General features: G+C 42.4%; 1 protein-coding gene across 1 annotated transcript in view; it reads left to right on the top strand.

Moving 5' to 3' along the window:
- Positions 1-26,062, top strand: part of LOC147891417 (uncharacterized) — a 131,966-nt gene that overhangs the window by 100,177 nt on the left and 5,727 nt on the right. Inside the window, exons 7-14 of the mRNA XM_087390050.1 lie at positions 624-748; positions 1,043-1,303; positions 1,511-1,711; positions 1,865-2,263; positions 2,958-3,056; positions 9,557-10,591; positions 10,719-11,504; positions 21,111-21,404. Coding sequence (XP_087246176.1) covers positions 624-748; positions 1,043-1,303; positions 1,511-1,711; positions 1,865-2,263; positions 2,958-3,056; positions 9,557-10,591; positions 10,719-11,504; positions 21,111-21,404 — 3,200 coding nt within the window. The remainder of the gene's footprint in view (positions 1-623; positions 749-1,042; positions 1,304-1,510; positions 1,712-1,864; positions 2,264-2,957; positions 3,057-9,556; positions 10,592-10,718; positions 11,505-21,110; positions 21,405-26,062) is intronic.

Below are 26,062 nucleotides of genomic sequence, written 5' to 3'. Positions count from 1 at the left end.
CTGCAGGATTTTCTTTTCATGTAGAGTTGACATTGGCAAAATAAATATTAACATCAGCAAAGTAAGGCACTTCTCCAGTTCAAGGTGGCATTATAGAGACTATCTGCTGAAGCAGATGGGGTGCATGATATGTTGGGTCAGCCTATTAGTGTCTGGACCTGTGAAAATTCCCTCCCCACATATAACAGTGGGCTGCCACCTGTGATGTAGCCTTGTCACTCATGGGAGAGGATATCTATAATATTCAAGCAAGGAGTATTATTAAGAAAAGGCATGGCTCCCCTAACAGTCTTGCATAAAAGCTCAAAAATCTCAAAAATGCTTAAATCAAGCTGTCCTTTAGGGTAAGAATGCCATGAACCAGACTGTCCTTTGTCTTTTATCGTCTCCAGATATTTTAATGCTTCTTTTTATTGAAGAGGAATGCTAGTTGGAAGAGAAAAGCAGAAAGTGGTTTTGATTTCCTTTATATGGCATTGGAAAGAGGAGAAGAAAAAATGAAATTCAATTTCAACTATACAACATTGGACGCAATCTTTGGGTTGAGTTTTTGTTTTTTTTAAAGGAATAATCAGCATTCTAGTAAAGATGTAAGGTTTTAGAAAATCATGCTTGTGTCTCAGGAAATGCTCGACAAGGAATGCCAAAAGTTCCAGTATTATCTAAGGAAGAAAGGGGTACATTAGAGACAATGATAAGAACTAATTCTCAGTTTCCTGGGTCATCAGTTCAGAGACACAGAAAGTTGGTAAGTTTTTGTAGTTTTTGATAACAAAATCATATTTTTAACCGCTAATCTCGAATCTATTTCAAAATAGTAGAATGAAAGACATTTTTTTTTGTGGTCATAGAGCTGAAGGCTTATAGCATTTTAAAATGTTCACATGTGCTTGTTCATAGTAGTAATAATTTTCATTTGAACAGTATCTCTTGTTTTTCTAATATATTGGAGAAACCTATTTCTTTCTTTTTGATATACTATCTAGGTCATCCTGGTGACAATGATATGTATGCTGAGCCCTTTTGCAGTTTGATCTTGCAGAAAATATTTTCACAATTGCTCTTTAAAGATTCTCACGATAATTTGCAAGAAAGCTTACAATTAGAGAAAAGCCTTCAACTGCTTGAAGATTGTCAATACGTAGAAACGTTTCCAGATCACCTAGTTGCAGAAGTTTATTCCAAAGCAAAGTTATGTCGGCCATTGGAGAGAATGGTTTATGATGAAGTGGAGGACTGCATTTTATCAGTGCTTTATGCAGCTGATGGCGATTATTTTCAGAAGTTCAAGATCTTTTGTCAGGTGATTAGACAATGAGATCATCAACCAACCATGTATCGGTATTAGCTTTGTGTGTATTTGCAAATGATAACACTTGATCATCGTGATGAAAATGCTTACTTGGAGGCCTGTTTCTCATGTTCCAAACTTAAGATTGGAATTGTGCATTTCACTGTGGTTGGACTTTCTGGGGCACCTGTACACACGTTTAAAGTGACTGTTTTGCAGATACCATTTGCTGATTTTTGTGAAAAAGTAAAAAATGTCAAATCCCTTATGGTAGATTCAATATGTTATTCACTAGAAGAGTACAGGAGTGAAATAAAGGAAAGAAAGCAACTGTTTCCTTCAGAAGAAGGTGGCTTGGTGTCTTGTGGGCTTCCATCCTTGTATACTATGAACGATGAGCCTCAAACAACTCTTTACATGGTGAAATCTTCTAGCCCATCTTACACTCAGCTTATTTGAGGATGCAGTTAAGGTGTTCTCATTGCTGTGGGCAAAAATCCTGATCTAACGTGATAGAACCATCTGGCTGTAATCACAATCTCTGAACTATCTTTTTGGTGGAACATGTTTAAGGATGGAAATACTTACGCATTGCGCTCAATTAAAAGCAGCGGAAAATCTGAGATTCAATTGCTGGTGTCTTGTGAAGATGGGCTGGTTCTATGCTTCTTCCTCAACCAATATGGCTCCATAAGTCTTCAAATTTCAAACCCTAATGGACCATCTTTAGAGATTGACCCCCAAGGCCTAATATACATGTACCGTTCTAGTTCGACTATTGACAAAGAGAATGACTTCCTTAAAACCGCACAAGACTCCTTTGAAGATGGGAAGTACGATTGCCATGCTAGATCGTGCAACTATGACAGTGCATCAGGATTTTCGATGAAGGAGAAAGAAGAAGAAGAGATTTGGCGCTGTATTCTCCCTGCTGGACCTGTTGTATGCCTTCAGAAGAATGGAGAGCTGCGGGTGAGGCTAAACTTGGTGTAAACCATTGTAATATTGGTCAAGTTAAGGTTCCCTTCCATTCTCTGATCAATTCAATGTAAAGACCTGTGTGTGTGGCTCAATGTGATGTAAACCATTATCACATTGTTCAAGTTTAGCTTCCGTTTCATTCCTTGATCATGACACAAAGACCTTTCAGTTTTATTCAATCTAGCATTTTGCGGTAGCCCTGTAAGTTTCTTCCGTGCAAAACGTGGTTAAGGTTTCTAGAAGCAGCATAGTCTGTGACTGGGCTATGTAGAGACGTGCAAAAGTGGTAGAAAAGATGCAGGTAATTCTTTCAATGTGTGTTATTAGAGTACCATCACAACTTACAAGAACTTGCGTTAATACCGGTACTGCATATCACAATGGTTTGATCTTATTTTGGAGTTTTGTTGAAGCATACCCTTATTTGATAGAAGGACAAATTGTAATATGGATAACATTGAAGTATTCAGTTGACAGTAATTTACATTGAGTCTAAGTCTATGTGGAGAAGAACTTGACGTGAGCCTTTGGGATTCAAGAAACTCACATTCTCCTTCTTGACACTGTTTTTATAAAACTTTTAGAAGCTCATCTTTGGCAAAGACACAGCACAAGCATACGCATAAAAGCAGATCTCTTTTGTCCCGCAGTACTTGGTTGTGCTGACTAAGTACAACACTTTTAGGTACTTTTTCACAACGGTAATATCAGCGAATATAAGAGATTGCATACAGGATCTTCCATGTGGATCACGACGAATACAAAAGGTTATCATGTAATGCAGGTGAATGGATGTTCATCTACATGCTAGTTTGCATGTTCGAGACGAATGCAAAATGATACCATGTAATGCACGTGAATGAATGTTCATCTACATGTTAATTTGTATGTTTGATTTACAAAGAGAAATTTTTGAAATTTGTATTTAAAGTTGTTTCCATTGTTTCAATGGAAAACCAGTGATAGCAATTTAAGCCATGGTGGTATGGGTCACAAAAAGGATGTCATATATTGCAAACAAATGATCATTGCATCTAGGTGTTATCAGATGCATCTCTGCTCAAAGCAATCCTCAACGGAAACAATTGTCAAAGCAATCTAAGGCTATGGGCATACCTTGTTGCTAAAAATTAATGCATCTCTGCTCAAAGCAATCTTCAACGGAAGCAATAGTGAAAGCAATTGAAGGCTTCTGTACGGCCATACCTTGTTGCTAAAACTCGTCATGTCTCAAAAGAAATTAGCCCTCTGACCACCTCGAACCTGTAGTTATTGTTAAGGAGATACCTTTAATGCTTTAGAAAATTGAGTCTTTTTTTTAAGGATCTGAATTTTGAGAAGAATATTTACAATAAGTTTTTTTGTTGAATAGCTCATGCAGCAAGAAGCAATGCAAAACAGATTCTTGTCTGGTTTTCCAAAACAAAATGAAACCTATGTCTCAGAAAACAAGAACAAAAGGATGGAGAGCCTAAACAGCTTGTCTCGAGACCTAGTTAAATATACCATGAGGGGAAGTCCAATCATGAAACAAAGCACATCAAGTCTGGCAATGACATACATACCTGATTAACCTAATGGCTAATGACGAATTGGCACATATATGACTGGCAGATGACGGACTGTGACTAAAGACTAACCTAACATAACACGGAGTGACTATTCGACGGAGAGGGTGATGGGTGACATGTAGTAGGCTCCACATTATGTATAAGTTGTACAGTTGCATGTGTGTAAGTTGTACAATCACATGTGGCGGGTGTACGATCGCAAAAGTCCTATTCACAATAGCATGGCTTTGGCTGAGCAAAAGAAGAGAGAAAGGAAGAAATATATATTAACATCCATGTGAGACCTCGTGGGCCTATGGGACAAAGTGCACAGAAAAGCGAACTCATACAAGCCTCAGTGGGCTGAAGCAAAGGGTACGCTAGAACCCTTGCTGAGTACTAGTCTATGCTAACAGAATCATAATCATATCAATCAATCTGTCCAGACGTTGGGACGAAACCGAAGCCTGGTACAGTGATGGCTCTCTGGTGGGCTGCGAAAATGTCTCGTATCTGCGTCTGTCGAGCTGTCTCGCGCTGCGGTGGGGGGCGTGGTCTCCTCACTCTCTGGACTCTCTGGGCTATGTCTACAGAGGAGGGTGCCCTATAGGGGGACATGGCTTGCCACCGTCTCCGGGATCCCATGTTACGTGTTGGAGTGGGCATCCACCATTAAGGCAAAGATGCCATGGATTTCCCATGATAAGAAATGGGTGAGTATCTATGAACCATTGGCCATCATTTACGTATGTGGTGTTTTGGCAAGAAGGGCACTAGGAAAGATAGCCTTGAGGGATGAATAGCATCCTCAATCGGCTCTTGCTCTATTAGTCTGACTAGCCTCCAAATCTCTTCAAACCTTGTAAAGATCTCTCTGTCCTCCCTGGTTCCAAAGAAGGTAGATCATTGAACATCTATGTTTTAGAAGATGCCTAGCTAGTGAATCTGTTTATGCTCAATCTGATCTGATTCTTGATGTTAAGTAGTATAGCTAGGTGCTTCTATGAGTGTTTCTCAAGTCCCGTGTGATCATGTGACACTCAGGAGAGGGAAGCTTCCTAAAAACTCTTCGGACACCCATAGCGGAGCTTGGTCGCTCTCCCATCATTCAGACCGCTGTATGTATCTTGAGTAGCCGAGCGGACGTATTAATGCGTTTTTTAAATTTGCTTGTGCACCTTCCGCCTTGCAGATGCAGGTGGTCTTCACACAAGTCTTCATTTGGGGCTGTAGAACCCTCTTCCATAGGTGCTCTTGTAGGATTTTCAAAAGCTACGTCTCATTTGCTTCAATATGCCTACAAGCTTCTTTCTTCTCTGCTCTCTCTTGTAGAGGATTCTCTTCTTTTTTGAGGCTTACAAGGGAGCTCTCAAGGCCTTATAGATTGAAGTGCCCTCCACGCACATGTACATCTAGGAATGGATGCACGCACAAATCGAACTGCTGCAAATGGAATGCCAATTACTGGCTACCTATACATACATACATATATATATACATACCTATACATACATACATATATATATTGAAATGCAGCAACTAATTGCAAATACACAATGAACCTCATACATATGGCAATCCCTAGCTAAGGAGGTGGGAGGGAGAGGCTTCTTTGTGGCTTCTCTCGGAAGTGTGCTTGAGCCCCATGTTATGTGGCACACTAAGAGATTGTCCAACAAATATGAATAGATGCAATCCTTGCCATTGATTCGCTGCCCTATAGTGAGTGACGTGTTGCATGCATGCCTATGTGACATGTGCCAAGGCCACATAAAAATAGATCAGTCTATTGGTGCCATGTGGCTCCCATCCCCTTCATCCATGATGGATTTATGTGGCGCCTTGCCACAATATTTGTGGCCCTGCAATATTTCTAACCCATGTCCATGTCATAACATCATGAATGTCCTAAACTAGGACCTAAGGTCTACCTATTAACCTTTAATTAATCCCTAACCCAAAATCACCCTATAGTGAACTAACTATGTAGTTCATCAGTTTTTTCAACACTATCTATAGGACCGTGGTTAGAGAAAATGAGGCTTGTCATCGCTATGATGCTAGGGAGCTTGAGGTGATAGCTCACTACTTGTGGAGTGATCCGATGGCACATAGGATTGAGTGGTGCTCTCTTAGGATTGTGGCCATGATGCAATGGATAGAGTGAGTTCTCACTTGGGGCATGGCAGCTTGGTTAATAGAGGGGAGACATGTTTCCCCACGAGATATGATCTAGGGGGTGTTGAGTCTCTATAAGTCAGTCAAGGAGCGTAAGAATCCTGGGCGGCTTGTTCGACTAGATTCCTTTTCCTCATCTCATCCACATATTGTTAAAGTTATTTTGGCTCATCTCATCCACATTATGTTAATTCAAGACTATTCTTGGAGTAAATTTGGGAGTAAAGGCGATCTCTTCCCTAAGTGTCCCTAGGTCGTCCTCCCTTGATTCGCTCCGTCTAAAAACAATATCAATGTGATGTATTTATTAGAATGGAAGCTCAAAATGCAAGAGATATGTTGATTGCACGATCGGAACAGATATGCCCCCTCTCACCGACACTTTTTGGGCTTTACATCGATGAGATCACGACCTTCATTGACCGACTTGGGAGGTGAGGGGTCACGGCTTGCTGACCTAATGATATAGACAATGCTATATGCAAATGATATGTTGTCATACCTTTCTTGGTAGTACGATTACGGAGACTATTAGAGGCGATTGGACTTGACGGTCAACCTTGGAAAGAGCAAGGCTATGATTTTTAATCCCTGACGGGTGGTATACATCCGTTATAGCTTCACATATCGGAGGGAGCCAGTGGTGATTCTGCAGACATACACTTACCTAGGGGCAATTTTTACAAGACTGGTATTCACAAAGATCCATGCTTAAGCATGGCTTTTGAGAGGTCAGGGAACTTTGGCAGGATTAGAGAGACAATGCTTGTAGGCACGCTTTAGGATCCCTCGATGAAAGGGTGGTTGTTGGATACCATGGTGCAGCCAATGAGCATGTATGTGGCACTCATTTAGGAGAGTCACCCCTTGATGGCTGAGTGGAGGAGGTTCGAGATGCTACAAGTGATTATTGGGTCTCGGATGATTCGCAGCAAGCCCTCAGTCCCTCCTCAGATAGTACAGGTAGACTTTGCCATGACGCTACTCGAGATCACACTGCCTTTTATAGATCGTGACATAGCTTCATCGGGTTTGGTCTTTGCCCAATTGGAGATTATTGCGGCTGTGGCTCTAGAGTCATCGATATGACTAGCAGAAAAGGGGGGTAACATGCCCTGATATGCATGCAATGCCACGCCTTCTCGGATTCCACAAGATGAGATTAATTGTATCATATGGTTGGATCTACTTCAGCTCCATATATCACGGACGATGGGGGGAAAACCAAGAGTTCCCCACCAAGCTCCAATTGTATCATGATCAATTCTTGAGAGTATCCAAAACGTCGTCAAATCAAGAGAGCCCAAGAAGAGTCATGCCTCTCGTAAAAGATCCGAGTCCCCGAAAGAGAGAGCTAGGCAATTGAGCCCGAAGTCATCAAAAAGGGAAAGATCAAACATATTGAAAATCCTTATGATCCTTGCATGCGTGCAATCCCAAAGGCAATTTTGAATAGACTCCTCAAGTTCACTGCAATCCCTCCATGAATAAAAAACCAAAAGAAGTGCATGATTTTTCTATTCTTGAAGGATTTTCATAATCCTCTCCGATAAACTTTCTGGAAATCAGCATAAATCCCAATGAGGAGGTCTGGAGGGCCTCCAGCCTCTACATCTGAGCTGAAATCTCCCAGCATTACTGCTTGTGTACTGAAAGAAGGGAATGCTCTCCTCTCGATGCCCTGCTTCAATCCACTCCTACTCTTTGGGGTCCCATTGTAAACCCTTCCCACATAGGAAGGATCAAGGTCTCCCAAGCCACCCTGGCTAAAGTGTTTGTTGTACTATCTAGTCCACTCCATAGAGAATTTCTTATAGGTCTCTTAAGTTGAATGATGCAATCCCTAGAGTGGCACCAACAAGAAAAAATGAACCATGTTGTTGCTAGCAAAACCTGGTTAACAACCACCACCTTGGGAGTAAGGTCAAATTTGGCTGAACTCCAAATAGGAGCTTCCTCTCCAAAACTGGAGCAAACTGCTGTGATGGAGAGATACCCGAACCGACCTGGCATCTCAAGTGTTGGACACCCCTCTACATCCAGTCTAGAATGTCCTCATCACTAATTAGATTTATTCCAATTAATGTGTGCACTTGCTGGAATACAAAACAAATCCAAGGCTGCTCTAAAATAGGTGAGAGTTTGAGAAGTGACATCCAAGAAGACCGTAGTGTCATCCACCAACTCACTGCCTAAGAGCCCTTCCTCCTATCTAAAGGGAAGTCTCAGCCCAAAGCTATCAACTGGATATCTAAGAATGATACTCATAGCTCTAGCCACAAACAAAAAAATGCAGAAAACCTTTAACTCTATTGATCAACATTTTGGCAACCACCTTATAAATAACTGGCATGAGTGTAATAGGTCGCCGATCAGCAAATGATTCACAAAGATGCTTCTTTGGGAGTAGTTTAAACAAACCTTTCTTCCAAGCATGTGGCATTTGCTGATTTTTCCTGGTGTAATTAGTCATATGCAAATAAACAAGGCTTAAGGGCGTCCCAATATGCAAGAAGACTCCATAGTAAGACCATCCCAACCCGGAGACTTCCATTTGCCACATGCTTTTGATGCGTGGGTCAGCTCCCTTTCTTTGAAAGGTGCCTCAAGCTGCGGAGCCTCTGTAGGATTTATAAGATGCTATAAAAGCTTCTGTCATGCTAACAAAACCTCGTGCAAATGGGATTCGAGATTCCCAAACTGTCGGGCAAAGTGAGTTACACAAGCCTGACCAAGGTGCACTGGTAGCTTTTATCCAAGAGAGCCTTTCGCCTGGCTTTAGTTTCCCACAAATTTCCTATGGTCATTACTCCGTAATAGATGCTGAACTTGGCATAAGCACCCAAGCTCAGGCTGAGTTAAATCCCTGACATGACTTAGTTCTGTCAAGTTTTGACAGTTGAATTTAGCATCAGCAACTGCTTTGCGTAAGTCATGCATGTAATCTTCTCATACTTATGAATTACGGACTCCATGTGAGAGGCAAAAGCATTCCAGGAATAGGAGTCTTTTATTATGTGGCATCTCATGAAAAGACAACCTCACCCATAATGGAGCATGGTCAGAATGGGGGGGAGCATAATCCACCCACATTTGGCAAGTAGAGCATCATACTGCTGCACATCAACCATGTACCAAAAGTTCCAATCTTGCCCGATATGCAAACTGGGCATTATGCTGGAAAGTATATCCTGTGCACTAGACCTTAGAAGTTTGCTAGACACCTCTAATCCCCCTGCAAGTGGTGTTCTTCTCATGATGTAATTTAGAGATTGTCTCATAGGCCTTTGTAACTTCCCCAGCGGATTTCTTTCTTTCTTCCTGAATTCTTTGGGATCCTTGATGATCATTCCTCATTGCAATATCAGAACATCCACCAAACGTGCAGATTTTTGATACCCAAATAATTGCATGAGCCCATTCCTTTCTTTGTTTCTGCAAGAATATGGAAATGAACATTGATGTTTTGTGCTCAACTGTATTGATGAAACAGTGCAAGCCATTGGTGACCTATTTTCTCACAAGATGGGACAGAATTCTTTTTGGCATCTTTCAGGAAAATTCTGAAGGCATGTCTTCACGGGTGGAGAGAGATGAGCAAAACAGTGAGCCCAAGATACAAGACGAAAGTAAAGGATACCAAAAGAATGTGAAAGATGTGAAGAGAGAGAAAGACATATCAAAGAGTTTGTCAAGTAAGAAGATTTCAGAAGCTGCTGAGGGAAAAGGAATTGACACAAATGCAAAAAATCCAGTTAATGGATCCTCAGAAGGAAGAATGGTGAATTCTTTAGAAAGCATGGGAGCACGACTTGTTTGTGAGGAAGAATCCAAGCCTTCCCTTATTTTACTGCCAAAGAAGAGGGTGGTGCAATTTGTTGATCCACAAACAGAGTGGCTTGTAGAAAGCCGTGAGGACTTTGTAGTTGTAGCTCAAACCCATGAACAGGATCTAATTGTCCACCATTCTGATGGGACACAGATGTACAGAATATCTCCGACATACCAGACGTCGTGTCTAAACAATTTGGACATGAAAGGGAGTGGATCTTTTGGTGTCATTCAGGATTCTGAACGAGATGTATCTCTTTCTATTGCTAATTCAGAATTTGAAAAGGTTTCTAGATCCCAAGAATTGAAAAGCAACTCTAGTTTTACACTGGATGAGACCAATAAACATCTCAAACAAGGTGTGAGTGTACTCACTGACTCATACTGCGAAACCAAATGCAATGGATCCACTGGTGCTATTCCAACTTATTCTACAAATTGGCAGGTTAGGAAGGAAAAATACCCCACAGTTTCTTCAGAGGGAGACGAGCTTATAATCTCTTTTTCAACAAAAATAAACCTTTATTGCCTCAGATTGTGCAAGCCAAGTGGAATGATACAAATTTCCCTTCCGGGTGGAAAATGTTTATATACTAATGGTGTCTCTGTCATTCTGGGTGGTTCAAATACCCTTGAGAAAGGTCTTTCAGGCAGTCAGAATCCAGTTAATGAGGTAAACCAGTTGGAAAACTGGGAACTACTACACACAACAGATGTGGAGCAGAATGCGGACACATCCGGATGCTATATCTTTAATCTGGTGAGAGGTGGCATAATTTTAAGTCCTTTGTGTTAGCTTCCTCTAAGTTGTTTTTGGTTTTAGTACTGCCATCTCATCCCTGTTCTATTTTTTGTTTACATTACTTTGCGGCTTCCCTTCTTTACAGGAAGAAGGTACCATGTCCTTTAGAGATGACTCAGGGCACGGTTTTCATGCACAGAAAGGGATCAGATTTGATCGCTTCAAAGATTTACTTCCAAGGACAGAAAGCAATAACATGAGAGAAAAACAGACAAAAGCAGCTTACTCTAATCTATACTCTACACAGCATTCCCTGAAGAGTCCATGTACTGAAAAAGATAAACCTATTGAAACCAAAGGTCCAACCACACGTTTTTTTGTTCTCTACAAAGGGTGTCATGGGTATGAAATTTTGAACAAAAATACTGTGCAAAACCAGGTGGATCAAGCCAAGAATGTTGAAGGCCATATGCATGTTTCTGAGTTGTTTACAGAGGTCAGAGATAAAAGAACTCTTCACACCTTTATCAAGAGGCACCAGAATATTCAAGATTTCGGATGCCCTTCTTTTAATAAGAGTAGAGGTATCACGTCACTGTGTAAGTTTAAGAAAAACAAAGATGGCAGTGGGGTTTTGAATGGATGCGGAAAATCAAATTCAACGTATTACAATGCACCTAGAGTGTTATCAACAGCTCCCTCCACACAAAAAATAAAAGATCACAACATGGTTTGGATTTTTTATCGACATATTTGTGAGTATTCCATCCTAAGCGAGACTCAGAGGATTGAGATGGAACAGTTTCTAGCGAAGCTATCAGGCTGGACACTGGATATTCTGAGCTCAAGATATGAAGCACTTAGAAGTGGCGACCTGGCACCTTTTGTGCATGCTGAAGACAAGACAATGCCAGAATGTCATGATCTACAGGTAGGCGATTCATTGGATCATATTCCTTCTAATCCAGTGCACAAATTTATCTTTTAATTGACTGAGAGTGCATGGGTTTCCTTATTTGGAGCATAGTCTTAAAGCATCACATCTACACTGTAATATTTTCTCTCTGTGACAATGTTTGCACCATTGACTTCTTTATGATCAACAACAGAGCATTTATGACAAGCTGTGTATTTAGTGGTTGCACAGGCATTATATGAGAAGGAATAAATTCTTCTACGCTCATACTTTTGATTTCGTTATTGCTTTTGTTAATTTTGGCAATAATTTATAATATATTCCATCACAATGCAAAAGGAGTACAAACACAGCGAAGGCAGGATGAGATGCTGCCTTTTCCAAAACGGTAGGAGGCAAACTGGCTAACATAACTAGTGTCCCTGCTTAAAAATAAGCCCTTTGGGGGAGTGGTCAAGGAGAAAATTACAGAGCTCTACATCCTAAGGCCCCATAAAACAGCCTGACATAATGTTACAAGAAAGATCTGCAGAGGACTAGATGCTAAGTACTACTAGCAGAGCTAGATCAAATCAAGATACTATGGTCTGCTTAGACAGTGTACAACTATGCATTGTGAATCAGAAAATCCCCAAGTCCATACAAAACTCCAGCTTGCATGGGAGAGAGAAAGACTCTCGTCTCATCACTCTACAGTCGCTTTGAAGTTGAGCCAAACAAACATCACAATCATGTAATGAAAAGTAAAACTCTTCGCTGTCCACAAGACTCTGTATATGTAAACGCAGCTTCCCACTAATCAGTCACCGGTGTAGTGAGGTCGGGATTAGCCATTCCAGCTTCACACAAGGGTCCCATCTCCTCCGCACGAATACCAAGCTTAGCTGCAAGTTCAGGGGAGATGAAATTAGCTTTGGCCACTGGGTCAAAGAAGATCAAAGCTGTTCTCACTTAACCCCAAGTATGGCATAGCTCTGTATCCTCTCCCTGTGGCTTCTCACGTATTACATCTGGCAATAACCCCATGGAGGGCTTCCGCTTTTTTGCCCCTATCACTCTTATCACCCCAGTTAGCTCTATTATCATTAGATTCTTTCTTTTTTTGATTAGGGCAATCAGGAGCCACATGCCCTTCTTCCTTATAGTGAAAACACTTGTTTGCATCCCTGAGAGAGCGTCTCTCTTCTGGGCTCATCCACCTGATCTTTTAGACCACTGCCCTTGCCTGTCCTTTTACCTACAACATAATTAGCCTTAACATGCGTTCCAGTCTTTCTAGACTTTCTTGCATCCTCTTTATTAGAGCCCTTCCAACCATTGGACTTCCCTTGCAATAAGACATCAGCTTTTGTGGCATTTTCAATCATATTTGTGACCCGTGTCTTCGTGTAATAGTCACAGATCTCTTTAGGCAGTCCACAACAATCTTTCTCAATCTGTTCAGCCAGTGGCACATGCCGATATGAACTAACAGGTAACAATGCTTGCCAAAACCTCTTATTATATTCTTTAAGATTATGGCAGCTGGCTGCATTTAAGTTATGCAAGGCTGTCATATCATCAACCTCAAAGGTAGTGGTCAACCTAGAAGCTGAAAATACCTGTTTAAATTCTACCCAAGAGGTAGGTGCATTGTTCTACAACAAAAGATTTGTCGACCATTGCATTGCATTCCCTTTCAAGAAAATAGCAGCCTTTCTAATCTTGGACAACTCCGTAAAGTTCCCCCTAGGCTGCATCAAATTGCTGCAAGAAAGTTAAAGCTTTCAATCTGTCCTTCACATAGTTAAAGGTTTCAAAGTTCACAACTGAGACTCCCTCTTTGAAATCCTTAGCTTTTCCCTTCGGGGTCAGATTATCATACACAGGGGACTTCAACAAAGGAATCAAGGCAGGATAACTGACATTCTGGCTGGCTTTATCACTACCCACTGCTGCGTTAGGCATGGCAGCCCTAGAATTTAGCATATTTGGCACATCAGTAGGATTTCCCATTATTACTTGCATACCTGCTTGCATCCCTAGCTACATGCCAACATTATTGTACATTATATTGGGCTGGCATACCCCCTAATATGCCTTGCATACCTAGCTGGAAACCCATTGAATAATTACCATACATACCAGGGCCTCCTCCGGCTCGACCAGCCATAGCCTGAAACATGGATCCTCCCCCAAAATATCCTGTGTGAGCACCTGCATAAGGAATTACCATACATACCAGGGCCTCCTCCGGCTCGACCAGCCATAGCCTGAAACATGGATCCTCCCCCAAAATATCCTGTGTGAGCACCTGCATAAGGAAAAGCTTGTTGTCCCATATTTGCAAACTGAATTCTGATTTGGGCCCTACAAACCAACTCCAAAACTTGGCATAGCCTGTTGTGTGGAGGCCAACTGTGCCACTTGCTCAGCAGTCTATTGTCCCTCCTGTGGGGCATGGGCCCAAAGATGCCTTTGGATCACCCTTTGACCCCCTTTTCCTTATGCAGGTGCTCACAGATGATATTTTGGGGGAGGATCCGTGTTTCAGGCTAAGGGTAGGAAGGTGCTCTGCAAACCAACTCCAAAGCTTGAAAGCAATTTGTCCACAGCCAGTAGGATGCCCAGAACAGCCCAAAAATGCCACGAATCAGCTCGCCCCTAATCTGGCACACTCAGAAGCACCTGCACAGCCCCAGAGTCAAATTGCCCTGCTACCTAGCCCAGAAACCGATATAAATCACCTCCAGATGAAATCGCCCTGTTCCTAGCTCTTGGATCAGCAAGAATTCCCTCCAGGGGAAATCGCCCTTCTTCCCTGGCACATAGTGATACTGAATCTCTATATGTTTTGTGCGCGCATGAAACACTGGATTTTTAGCAATGGCCATGCAACTTTGATTGTCGCACCTCAGCACAGTTGCCTCATCCTCTTGCACTCCCATGTGCCATAAGATCCTCCTCAACCACACTGCTTCACAAGCAGCAAAACATGCTGCCTTGTACTCATCCTCAGTAGAAGACAATGCCACTGTTGGTTGTTTCTTACTGATCCAAGAGAAGATACCTGAACCTAAAGAGAAACAATATCCAGAAACTGATTTCCTGGAATTAACATCTCCAGCCCAATCTGAGTCACAATGACCAGCCAACGAAGTGCCCGTACCATAAGTGATGCCATAATCAAGAGTGCCCTTCACATACCTGAGCACCCGCATCCCTGCATTCCAATGATTCTCCCGAGGCTTATTGGAGAACCTGCTCAAAACGCCAACAGTAAAACTGATGTCCGGTCTGGTGTTGCACAAATAGATGAGACTGCCGACCAACTTCCTATACCTCCCTATGTCTGCTGGTGGTGAGCATAGTTACTAGGGAACGTGAACGGCAACAGAACGTCGACCCCCTGGGGAACGGGAATGCCCAAATCCTAAGGAACGTGAACGGGAAGGGAACCATGCCCATAAACAAACATACTATTCTATACATTAGAAAGCTTAAACTTAGAATCCAAGACTAAAAAACGATGCAATTGCTTTTGGAGTAAGGACTCAAGACTCAGGACATAAAGTCAATACTGAATCTTATAGATGAATCATGATTGATGCATAATCATTGATAATAGAATCTAGATTAATCATTGTAGCTTGCCAATGCCATACAAAAGCAAAGTCCATCAGATACAAGGCACAAGTATATGAGATTATCTTGAGTCTTGGAATCTTGAATCTGGATACAAGAAAAGGAGAGTGAGACCTCCTACTACTAAGGCTCCTAGAACTGAAAAAACTAGCTGCTACATGCATGTTCCACTCAACACTGTTAACATCAATGATCAATCTAAATCTGCAGCATTGTGGTTGCTGCCCTCTTCATCCTCTTCATCATCTCCATCATCTGGATGATCTGTGTGTAGGGAACGGATTAGGGAACGTTCCCTAGACGTTCCACAAGGGATGTGGAAGGTTCCATAGCCATTCCATAGACTAGACGTTTCACAGACGTTCTCTTCAAGCTCAGTGAAGAGAACGCCGTTCCAACGTTCCATAGCTATGGAACGGCGTTCCCTGGCAACTATGGTGGTGAGGCATCCTCCATAGACAGCCTCACATTTACCTCCATAGGTGTACACACCTATTCCCTTGCACTCGGACATGCCAAATGCTTTCAATATCTCCCTTGCATATTTTTGCTGAGAGATGAAGATCTTGCTTGGCTCTTGCTAGACTTCAATCCCCAAACAGTAGTGCATCAAGCCTAAGTCTGTCATCTCAAACTCCGTGCTCAATGCCTTTCTAGTCTGCTGGATCATGTCTTCATAGTCACCTGTAATAAGGAGATCATCCACATATAGAACAATAATAGCAGATTTTCCACCTTTCCTGTACACATACAAGTTAGCATCTAAGGCACATCTTTTGAAGTTTAATTTATGAAAGAATTTGTCTATCCGTTGGTACCATGCTCTTGGGGCTTGTTTCAGCCCGTACAGAGCCTTCTTCAGTTTACATACCTTGTTCTCAGAATGGGGGGTCTCAAACCCAGGTGGCTGAGCCACATACACCTCCTCCTTGAGGTCACCATTCAAGAATGCTGATTTAACATCCATTTGAAAAAGTGGCCACTTTTTATGAGCAGCCACCGATAGTACTGTGCGAATAGTGGTCATTCTGGCAGTCGGAGCGAAAGATTCCTGAAAATCAAACCCTTCAACTTGCGAAAATCCTTGTGCAACCAATCTGGCTTTGTACTTTTCCAAAGTCCCATTGGTCTTGTACTTTACCTTCCAAACCCACTTGGTGCCAATAACCTTTCTGTTAGGTGGTCGATCTACCAGCTCCCAAGTTTCATTCTTCATGATGCTATCATATTCTACTTGCATAGCATTTTTCCAATCTCGGTCTGCAAGTGCTTCCTCCAAACTCGCAGGCTTCTTTACTTTTGCAATAATCTCAGCCATCAAGGCCATATTAACTATGTGAGCAGAAGCCCTCCTTTGCTCCTCGATTTTCTGAGACCGCCTTGGTCCATCTGCATGCTGCTCAACAGACATAGGCATCTGGTTATCATGGTCGTAGAGCTGCCTTACCCATCGCGGCAATGGCTTTTCCGGTGGTGTAACAACAGGTTGGTGACTTATACCTTCATCATCTGATATCTCCTCCTCCTTAATAGCTCCTGGGACAGGTCCATAGTGAATTACCTCTTCGCTTGATGATAAAGTGGAAGAGCTCTTCTCTGCCTTCACTGCATGTGGCTGCTCCCTGAACACCACATCGCAGCTCGCTATGATCTTCTCTGCCTCTCGGTCATACAACTTATAGGCTTTCTTCTCATCACAATAGCCTAAGAAGATACATTTGGTGCTTTTTGGTTGGAGCTTGTTTCTCTCTTTGTTTGGTAATGCGCATAGCATTCACACCCAAACGTTCTGAAGTGGGAGACAGATGGCTTCTTACCGCTGTAAGCCTCATGTGGTGTTTTACCTTTAAGTGTCTTTGTATAGCTATGATTAAGGATGTAAACTGCAGTATTGACAGTCTAGCCTAAAAGTGGTTTGGCAATCCAGCACCTTTCAACATACACCTCCCTATCTCCACAGTGGTCTGCATTCGGCGTTCAACAACCGAATTTTGCTGAGGTGTATGTGGTGTTGTCGTTTGTTGCTTGATCCCTTTGCTCTTGCAAAAATCTCCAAACTCTGTAGAAACAAACTCACCACCTCCATCCGATCCGATTTTCTTCACTTTTCTCCCTGTTTCATTTTCAACAAGCTGTAGCCATTCTTTCAATTTACCAAAAGCTTGAGCCTTTTCGCGAAGAAAGTACACCCACATCTTCCTATTATAGTCGTCGACAATCAATAAAAAATAGGAAGATCCCCCCAAGGCCTGTGTAGGCATCTTACCGCACAAGTCAACATGCACCAACTCTAGAGGAGCGTTTGCTCTATTCTTGCTTTCTTGTGGGAATGCCTTTCTCTGTTGCTTACCCATCATGCAAGCTTCACACGGTTCTTTGATTTCTACGACTGCAGGTAAGTGAGCAACCATACCTTGCTTCTGCATCTCCTTCAGCACTGCCAATCCGATGTGGCCGAATCTTTCGTGCCAAAGTCTGCTTGTGCCCACTCCAGTGGTGGTTGTAAGAGCACTTAGCTCATATAGGTTGTTCCTCCTTACTCCTGTGTCAACAAGATTGCCTGCAGTATCCAGAATTTTTGCTCCTGTCTTGTTGAACCTCACCTCATGGTCAAGGTCAGTTATGGAAGCAACTGATAGCAAGTTTCTCTTGATTTGTGGAACATACAGCACATTAGATAGTTTCTTAACATCTCCATTTATAGAAACAAATGAAACCGTACCTGTATCCTCAACAGGGCATTTTGCATTATTTCCAACCGTCACGATCATGGGTTCCTGTAGAGGCTGCATGGAACAATATAGACCCTTCTTGCAGGTCATATGACGGGAGGCACCACTATCTTACACCACCCATGAATCAGTGGTTGACGCTTCTTGAACTGAGGAATACTCTTCCTCAATGGCCAGAAATAGATCCAACTTTGCTTCCGCTGTGTTAGCTGTCTCTTTCCCCTTATCTGTCTTCTTCAGGGTACCATTCTTTTCATCTGCTTTCTTGACCCGGCAATCTGCAATCACATGGCCCTTCTTCTTGCAGTAGAAGCTTTCTCCCTGAAACTTCTTTTTGCCACCCTTCTTCTTTTTGTCACCACTAGTAGAGGACTCACCTTTGGTGGAGGAACCACCTTTGCCTTTGGCAGTGGCAGAGAATGCAACATTCCCATTGCCGCCTCCATCTCGAGCTTTAAGCCTCAATTCCTTCTTCATAAGTAAAGCACAGAACTCCTCAAATGACAATGGTTGGGGTCTCACCTAAGTGGTAAGTGCTGTTACCAGTCCATCAAACCTTGGTGGACATATCCGGGGACACCGCCGAGCTAGCTCTTCGCTAGTCTTTTGCACCATCCATCTGGTCATGCAGATTTTTGATTAGGGTTATGAATGCCTCTGCTGCCTCTCCTTCATTAAACTTCTCAGCTGCGAGTTGATTCTCTAGGTTCTGGATCCTTGTCTGATTCTGCGTCTCATACTGACTCTTCAATATGTTCCAGGCCACAGTTGCCTTAGATGTATGCTGAATCAAGGTCAAAACACTATCAGTAGTACTTGTAACCAGGGCACACAGAGCTTCTGCGTTCCTGTGTTTCCAAGCTCGTAGAAGGTCGGCATTAGGAGGTATCATACTCCCCGGATTTGCTGAGTCGGGGGTTCCTTGTGGTTCTGGGTCAGTCCCCAGTACTGTCTCCAGAAGCTCATATGAATCCAGAATAGCAGTAATTTAAAACTTCCACAGAGTGTAGTTCGTACTATCTAGCTTGCCTTCAGTGAAGGCTGGTAGGCGAATCCTCAACACCTGGATTGTTGGTGCAGCAGCAGCTATTGAACTGGAGCCGCTTCCTGTTGAGCCACTTCCGGTTGCCATCAGTCCATATGTTGTTGAAGCCCTCGCCTCTCTTCTATTCTTCGATTCTTAGAGCTGCCTGGGCTCTGATACCATGTTAAATTACACGGCGCAGCGGAACAGAAACTGAACAAAGAATAGAGAGTACACAACAAACTGGAGATGAACAAAATTTTCCTTCAATACTGATGTAGTACAGATGATGGCTCCATCCACCCGTGTGCTCCCATAGTGGAGCTTAGATGGCGATCTAGACAGATACTAGGTGAAGAGCTATTAGTTGGAAGATCTCTGTTGGAAGATCTGATCTGGTACAATGGACTGGGGAGGTTGCCTCTTTATAGCTATGAGGGCGGTAGTCGGATCAACGTAGTCGGTGGAACCGACTAGTCAACCTAGTCGGTAAAGCTGACCAGTCAACCTAGTCGGTGGAACCGACTAGTCGTCCATGGAATATTCAAGGAATATTTCTTATACTGTCGCCTCGAGGGCTCTCGCCCCCGAACCCCCAGCTGGGGGCCAGCTGGCCCCCAGGCCCCAGCAAGAAAAAGGGGCTCCCACACAATCACCTTTCTACCATCAACGGTCTCATTGATAGACCTCATCTAATATGCAAGTCAGGATCCATCCAGTGTCCCAGGCTCACACATGGCTTCTCCTCATATGGGGGCCTTACAACTTGAGCACCTTGGACCACTGGTGGTTACCAGGAGGGTGGGGCATTGAGCATATCTACTAGAATATGGTTCACACATCAGAGAAACCAAAAGCAATAAATGCACATAATACTATGCTGAGTACCCGCACTTCAACATATATAAGACAACCAATGCACCGTGATTGTTGTGCATCTTACAAATGCAACAGTCCTCAGCTCCTTAAATGGGATGACCTTAAAAAGGTGCGGTTCAAAAGATACATGCTACCATATGTCACCAGTGTTATAGCATAGACAGCCATGGAGAGGAGTTTTTGGAGCCATTTTGGGGGTTATATATTTTGGATTTGATGACACACTTATGTAGGGAAGCCAAGTAAATTCTCTCAATGTTGATCATGGAAAGAAGTCAAGGGATATGCTCTCCATGTTGAGCTTGGAAAGAAGCCAAGGGATAGGATTTCGATTTGGGGAAGAAGCCAAGGGAATGATGACTTCTCTCGCTGCACTTAAAGCTATGGTAGAGTTGGATATGTAAGCATGCTCTTGGGGATGGGCGCCAAAAAGACAGGTGTTGCCTTTGAGGATGATGGTGGGTTTGTGCTGACCCTGGACAGTGCTTTTGTGCTGACCCTGGACAGTGCTTACTTCCTGTCTTGGTTGAGTCTGCTCACATGGCTGCTACTCCTCACATGGCCACTACTCTATAAGAAGACACTAGAAGCTATTTCTGTGGTATATTTGCATGAGCTGCCTTTTGAAGGACCTTGCATAAGATTAGGTGGTCAATTTTCATCCAAATTAGTGCCATAAGAGAGGAGGGACAAGAAGGTATATGCTTATTTCTTAGTTTAGTGCATTAAGAGTGAGGAGATGAGATTAATGCAAGGCAAAATGAGGGAGGTGGAGGATGGAGCAGAGGGACATGGAGCTGTATAGCTTTAAGTACAAGAATCCATGTGACCCGGGTCCCTTGAAGCATGTACCTGTTTTTGTGAGAGCAGTCTTTTAAGGACATGGATATATTACAAAGCTGGACATTGTTTCAGGTGTCCAGCCTTTGTACACATGCTATATCTTAAAGTAAAATATATTAGCTGCCTATTTAGGTCAGAATTAGTAAAGAAATCTCAAAATAAAACAAGTGAAGTCGAGTTCACCTTAACCTATTGTACAACAGTTATAAGTATCGGCACAGCATTTTAGAATTTACATGCAGCTTAACGTATTTCTTTAAATTACACTGTTAAATTTTAAACATTTCAGATATTCCTAAGGTTTTCAGGCAACACTTCCGGGAAAATAAACGCTTGGAAAATGCTAAAAGCTGCAAGCTACAAGTTTATTCAGAATGAATTTTAAGGAAGCTGATTGTAATGCATCGTGAAATAATGTCCACAACATAAGTTCTTGACCATATAAATGCTTTTCTTTCCTTGATTTCCTTTTATCTTCATGTATATTTTTTCTACTTTAACATTGTGTATCAGACATAGGTTTTGGCATGGCCCATCAATAAGGATTCGATTGAAGGAAGAAATCAAGTTTTGAGGATTATTCAGACAATAAAAAAGGAGAATGAAAAAGTCAAGCTGAATGAAGAGCATAAAAGTCAAGCCGAAAGAAAATCTAATCAGTACAACTCTTCAAACAAACAAAAGCATATGGTATGCCAGCATCTTTTCAGAAGAGTGACACATACTTCTGTTCCATGGAGGCACAGAGAGAAAGAAAGTCTTCTCTACTTCAAGTGTGAAGAAGGGCTACGAGCCTTATTGGAGGATCTTCAGGCAAGACTCTGAGACATTTACATGATGCATAGTTTCAGTTCACCAAGATGTGTTATTGGACTATTGAGTTATATCCATTTTAAAATGGGGTAAATTGTGAACTTCGAGTGATGTAAAGTTTTCAACAAAATCATGCACTCTTAAATTTGGGTATTGTTGTTCCTCTCCCAATCTATTTCTCTCTGAAATATCCAGAAGTGTTGATTCCAAGAAATTGATTTCACTATGAAGGTATGATACTTATTGTAGAGCCTTCCTACTTGACTAGTGGATGTTACATATCGATGCATTTCTTGTTCTAACCCTAGCTTGCACTTTGTAAAATTGTATCTATCCATTGTTACTTTCTTGCGTTCTACTTTCAAATAGCTTCTAACCTTCCACTGAGTTAAGTTGAGGCTAATCAGCCAAACTTCTACTACTTAGAAAAATAAGAAATTTTCACTTTGAGATATAAATTGAGGTTTTCAGAAGATGACGACCCTTATTTGCAAACAGTTTAGAGTTCCTTTCTTTCAGCAGCTCAAGAAAGAATTTGGTTGCCTTATCGAGTTTTTTTCCCCCTTGGATGCCAACTTTTATATGGACATTCCCGGTTAACCTTGCATCATCCCATCAATGTCCCATCAATAATGTTTCAACCATCAATAATGTCCCTTTGCTAAAGCTGTTCTGAAGCTATTTTGTCACAATTTAATAATGTCTGCAAATGGCAGCTTATAGAGGAAGGATTTGCCCATTAGCTCCAGAATTAGCCCCTTTGCCAGGTGCTCATAGAACAACTAGGTCACTGACTTTAAAAAAGACTTGGTAAGCATTGCCACAGTCACTCCTTAATAGAAGGACTCTTCTTACTGGAGAGAGAGATCTGAGGGCTAATTTGTTGGAGACTGCGAGCAAAGGTCTCAATTAAGATTCCACACTCGATCAAATTCTCGTATTGTAGGATTCGTTTTGCGGGGAGTTTTCCAGAGCAGTTGGATCGTGTTATCACCTGATATGTCTCTTGGATAATCAGGGCACTCTTCAGTCTGATCAGTCATGGATGCATATATCCCGGAATTGGAACGTTCTTCAGAACATAGACCCACTCTGGAATGGGACAGGACTCCAAGGGATGGGTATGGAAATGAGAACGCCTCATCATCAATGGTGGAGGAGTTGAGGGTGAAGGTGCCTAGAGAATATGTATATAAAATAATGATGATTGATTGCCAAAATGCATACAAAAATACGGCAACTAGGAAAAGATCCTCAAAAGGCATTAAGTTGGACACGAGAAGGATAATTCTTTGGCTCCTACGAAGCTGAAGTTATCATTTAGTGGCTAGTCCCTGTGTAACAGCCTAGGAAATGTTCCCTGGCCGTTTCGTATGCCTGAAATTCCCTAGGCGTTCCCAATACTCATCTTTAGTAGAACAGCATTCCTGAGCTCCCTATGAAGTGAAAGTTCTCTAGTAATTATAAAGATGTGGTAAATCTCTACACTGCTGCCTTTCTTGCAGCAGATATCTACAAGCTAGGGATTTTATTTGGGCTTGTACGCAAAGGTTGATGATCCCTTGCATAATACTACTGACTTGGCAAAATTAGATGAGGGTCTCTTTTTTTTCAATCATTAGTGGGTGTTCAAGTGAGGAAGGTCTTTCTACCACTTTTATCGGGACACCTGGGACCTGAATGGGCCCTCATTTTATTTTATCTTTCACTGAGGGACTGCATGAATGATCTTTGGGCCAGCAATCACTGTAAGGTTTGATCACTTCTATCCCCTAAGGGGGATAAGTTTTGTTAAATAATTGGAAACCAATCTCTCTTGTTACATGTCTAAAAGTTTATGCAATGGGAAACCAATCACTCTTCTTGCATGGTCTATGAGTTTATGGAAAAAATCTTGATTTATGATGTAGGCATGCTAGAGCACCACATAGATGGACATGTCTCTTGGGGTACTGTCTCATCTATCAGCTACTTAGATTCTCATTATGTGTTAAAATAGAAGGAAAGTTTAAGAGCCTAATGTACTACTCAAGCCTTGCAAGATAGACATGAGGAATGCAAGGGTGGGGGAAGTGCCTTGGTAGTACGAGTGTATAAAGGGTACTGTAATACGACTGCATACAAATGTACAAGAGGTCCCATGGAATAAATATGATCCTAGGATGACAAAGCATTTGATAAGTATAATGACATATAGAGAGAGGAAAATAGGAGCCCATAGCTTAAGTCTCTCCTCTTCTCTCCTCAATTGCCCTCCCCTCCCAGTCACATCTACTGGCGATGACCTGTGACTCATTCTATCGATGGAACGTCTTCCCTCCATTCTCATTGGTTCTCCTCTTACCTCCCTTGGTCATTTTATCGCTTAGTCTCCTAATGACTTCAATATCTTGACTGCATCAAAATCTCGTCGTCCTCTAACTCTTCAATGATATCATAACTCCTCCATGTGCACCTCCAATGGTTGCTCTGACGTATACTAAGGTGGACCAAGTGGCCTTTAGGTTACACCTCGGATGTCAGCAACCTTCCTCCTTCATGTGCACTTTTTGATGCACACTCCAAGCTAGTGGCTCTACTTGTATCGAGGTAGACCAAGTGCTTTCCGAGTTAGGTTACCCCGGATGTTTGCAAATTTTTCTGTCACTTTTAGCTGTCCTAGTGATCTCATGGTTTCTTGATTAGGTTGAGAACTCACCAAGTCATCCAATGTGCAAGAGACTGTCCTATCACTTCACACGTACAGGATGCTATCTGGTCACTTGCCTTGCACTTGAAGCCCTTTGGTCACTGCCAAAGGTCATCACGTTTTCTGACTTGAACAAGTACTCATTTTCTCATCCTTGTATCATAGGTCACTTCTGTCACCTTATACAAGAGGCCTTTATATCACAAGTCACTTTTAGTCACCTTATACAAGAGGTCTTTTTCTCATCCTTGTATCATAACAAATCTTCCACATTTGTCGACATTGCTCCTCCAATCCATGTTGATAGCGCATCAACCTCCACTGGTTTGGGGTACTTTCTCTAGTTAAAATTTCTCCCCTCGCTCCCTTGCAATATTCTACGAGATCTTCACCAAGGGTGATGTGCTTCGGCACTAGGCAGGGGAGTTGTTCTAGCTTATTTCTCCCATCAGCGAGGATTCTTAGCCAAAACGATAGGGGAGATGGTGGTATTCCTCATCACCTCTAGAGCTGGTTGATTCGTAATCAACATTATTTTTATTTAGGAACACAAGTTAGATGGTGGACATTGTAGAAAGTCAGGTAAATTGCTTTCTAGTCATAGTTTATTGTCTCCTGCTTTTGGCACTAGGGTAGGAACTTGGATTTTAGTTTCAGATTCTCGTCTCCCCTAGTTGTTGGATACGGCATCATTTCTCCCTCTAGAGAATAGTGGATTCCTACTTTTGATTGATGGATGTAAAGGTGGTCTTCCCAACCTTTACGTCCGTGATAATAGAGAAAAATGTGTCTTGTTTTGGAAGAAATTGTTATCATGGGCCCCCATTGCAGACTCGTGGATTTTTGGAGGTGACTTTAATATGGTGGAGTTACCCTCGGAGAAGAAAGGGAGAAGAGAAGAAGGCCTCCACTCTCTTGAGAGCTGCTTGGAATGCTTCTATTAGATATTTGGGCTACCAGGTCGCATGGGTATCTCTCCTTTGCACCACTTTACTTCGTGTTGGAGAGTATAAAGACAAAGCTCCTCTTTTGGAGTTCAGGTAGCCTTGAGCTTTGTATTCAGAGTTAGTAGTTGTTAACCAAGTGTCGCAGGCCATAGCTTGGTTTATTTGTTCTTGTTGGTGCCGCTCTAGGAATTGCATCACTCAGCTCAGAAGGCCAATAAGAATTTTCTTGTGGAGTGGGCTTGATGGATTTGTAGGCACCAGAATAAGAGTGGCTTGGGAAACCTTGGTTCTCCCCACACATGAAGGGGGCCTCAACATTATCGATCCAAATTTGCTTTGCAAGGTTGTGGTGAGAGGTCTGTCGACAGGACAAGAGCCTCGGAAAGATTTCTTCGTTCATTGCACACAAATCATGCTCTCCCTCTTTAGGGTGGTGATTGGATGGACAATACCAGGTGAATCTTTACCTCGGTGTATTTTAGGGTTCCTTCCTCACCTCTCATGGCTGCGGTCCTGAAAGCTTGGGGCTGCTTTAAGATTAATCTTCGGAGAGCCTCAAGCTTTGGATGAGGTTATGCTTTGGTGAAAAGATCCGTCACATTTTGTTGCGTAGGGTAGACCGTAGAAGACCAACATGATCTCCCCTGCATGTAGCCAATCCCTACCATAGCCATAGTATCTGTAGGATCGATGAATAGAAAGAGAGAGAGAGCAAGGTACAAAGAGTCGATAAAGTCTGCCGTCACGTCAAAACTAGGATAATGAAAATAGAGAGTACAAGGTACTTGTACCTAGACCTAGGACTAAGTGTCCTAGGTGTCACATAGGACTAAGTGTCCTATGTGGCCTAAAAGGCACTAACACTACAAGTGCCTATATTTATGCCTACAAGGCACATACCATGGCTTATAGGGCATCACTAGAACCACCAGGAGATGGCCTACAAACCCCCTCCATGGGATGGGCTGAAGTACTCTGGAAACGTCTCAGAATACCTGGTATTTTCTGGTCATGGTGGCACA

Source organism: Dipteris shenzhenensis, chromosome 18 (genome assembly GCF_047967505.1).
Source record: "Dipteris shenzhenensis isolate YYH24624 ecotype China chromosome 18, Dip_SZ_1.0, whole genome shotgun sequence".
Taxonomy (NCBI): Eukaryota; Viridiplantae; Streptophyta; class Polypodiopsida; order Gleicheniales; family Dipteridaceae; genus Dipteris; species Dipteris shenzhenensis.
The sequence above is the reverse complement of the archived record's forward strand: the minus strand, read 5'-3'. Positions and strand labels throughout refer to the sequence as shown.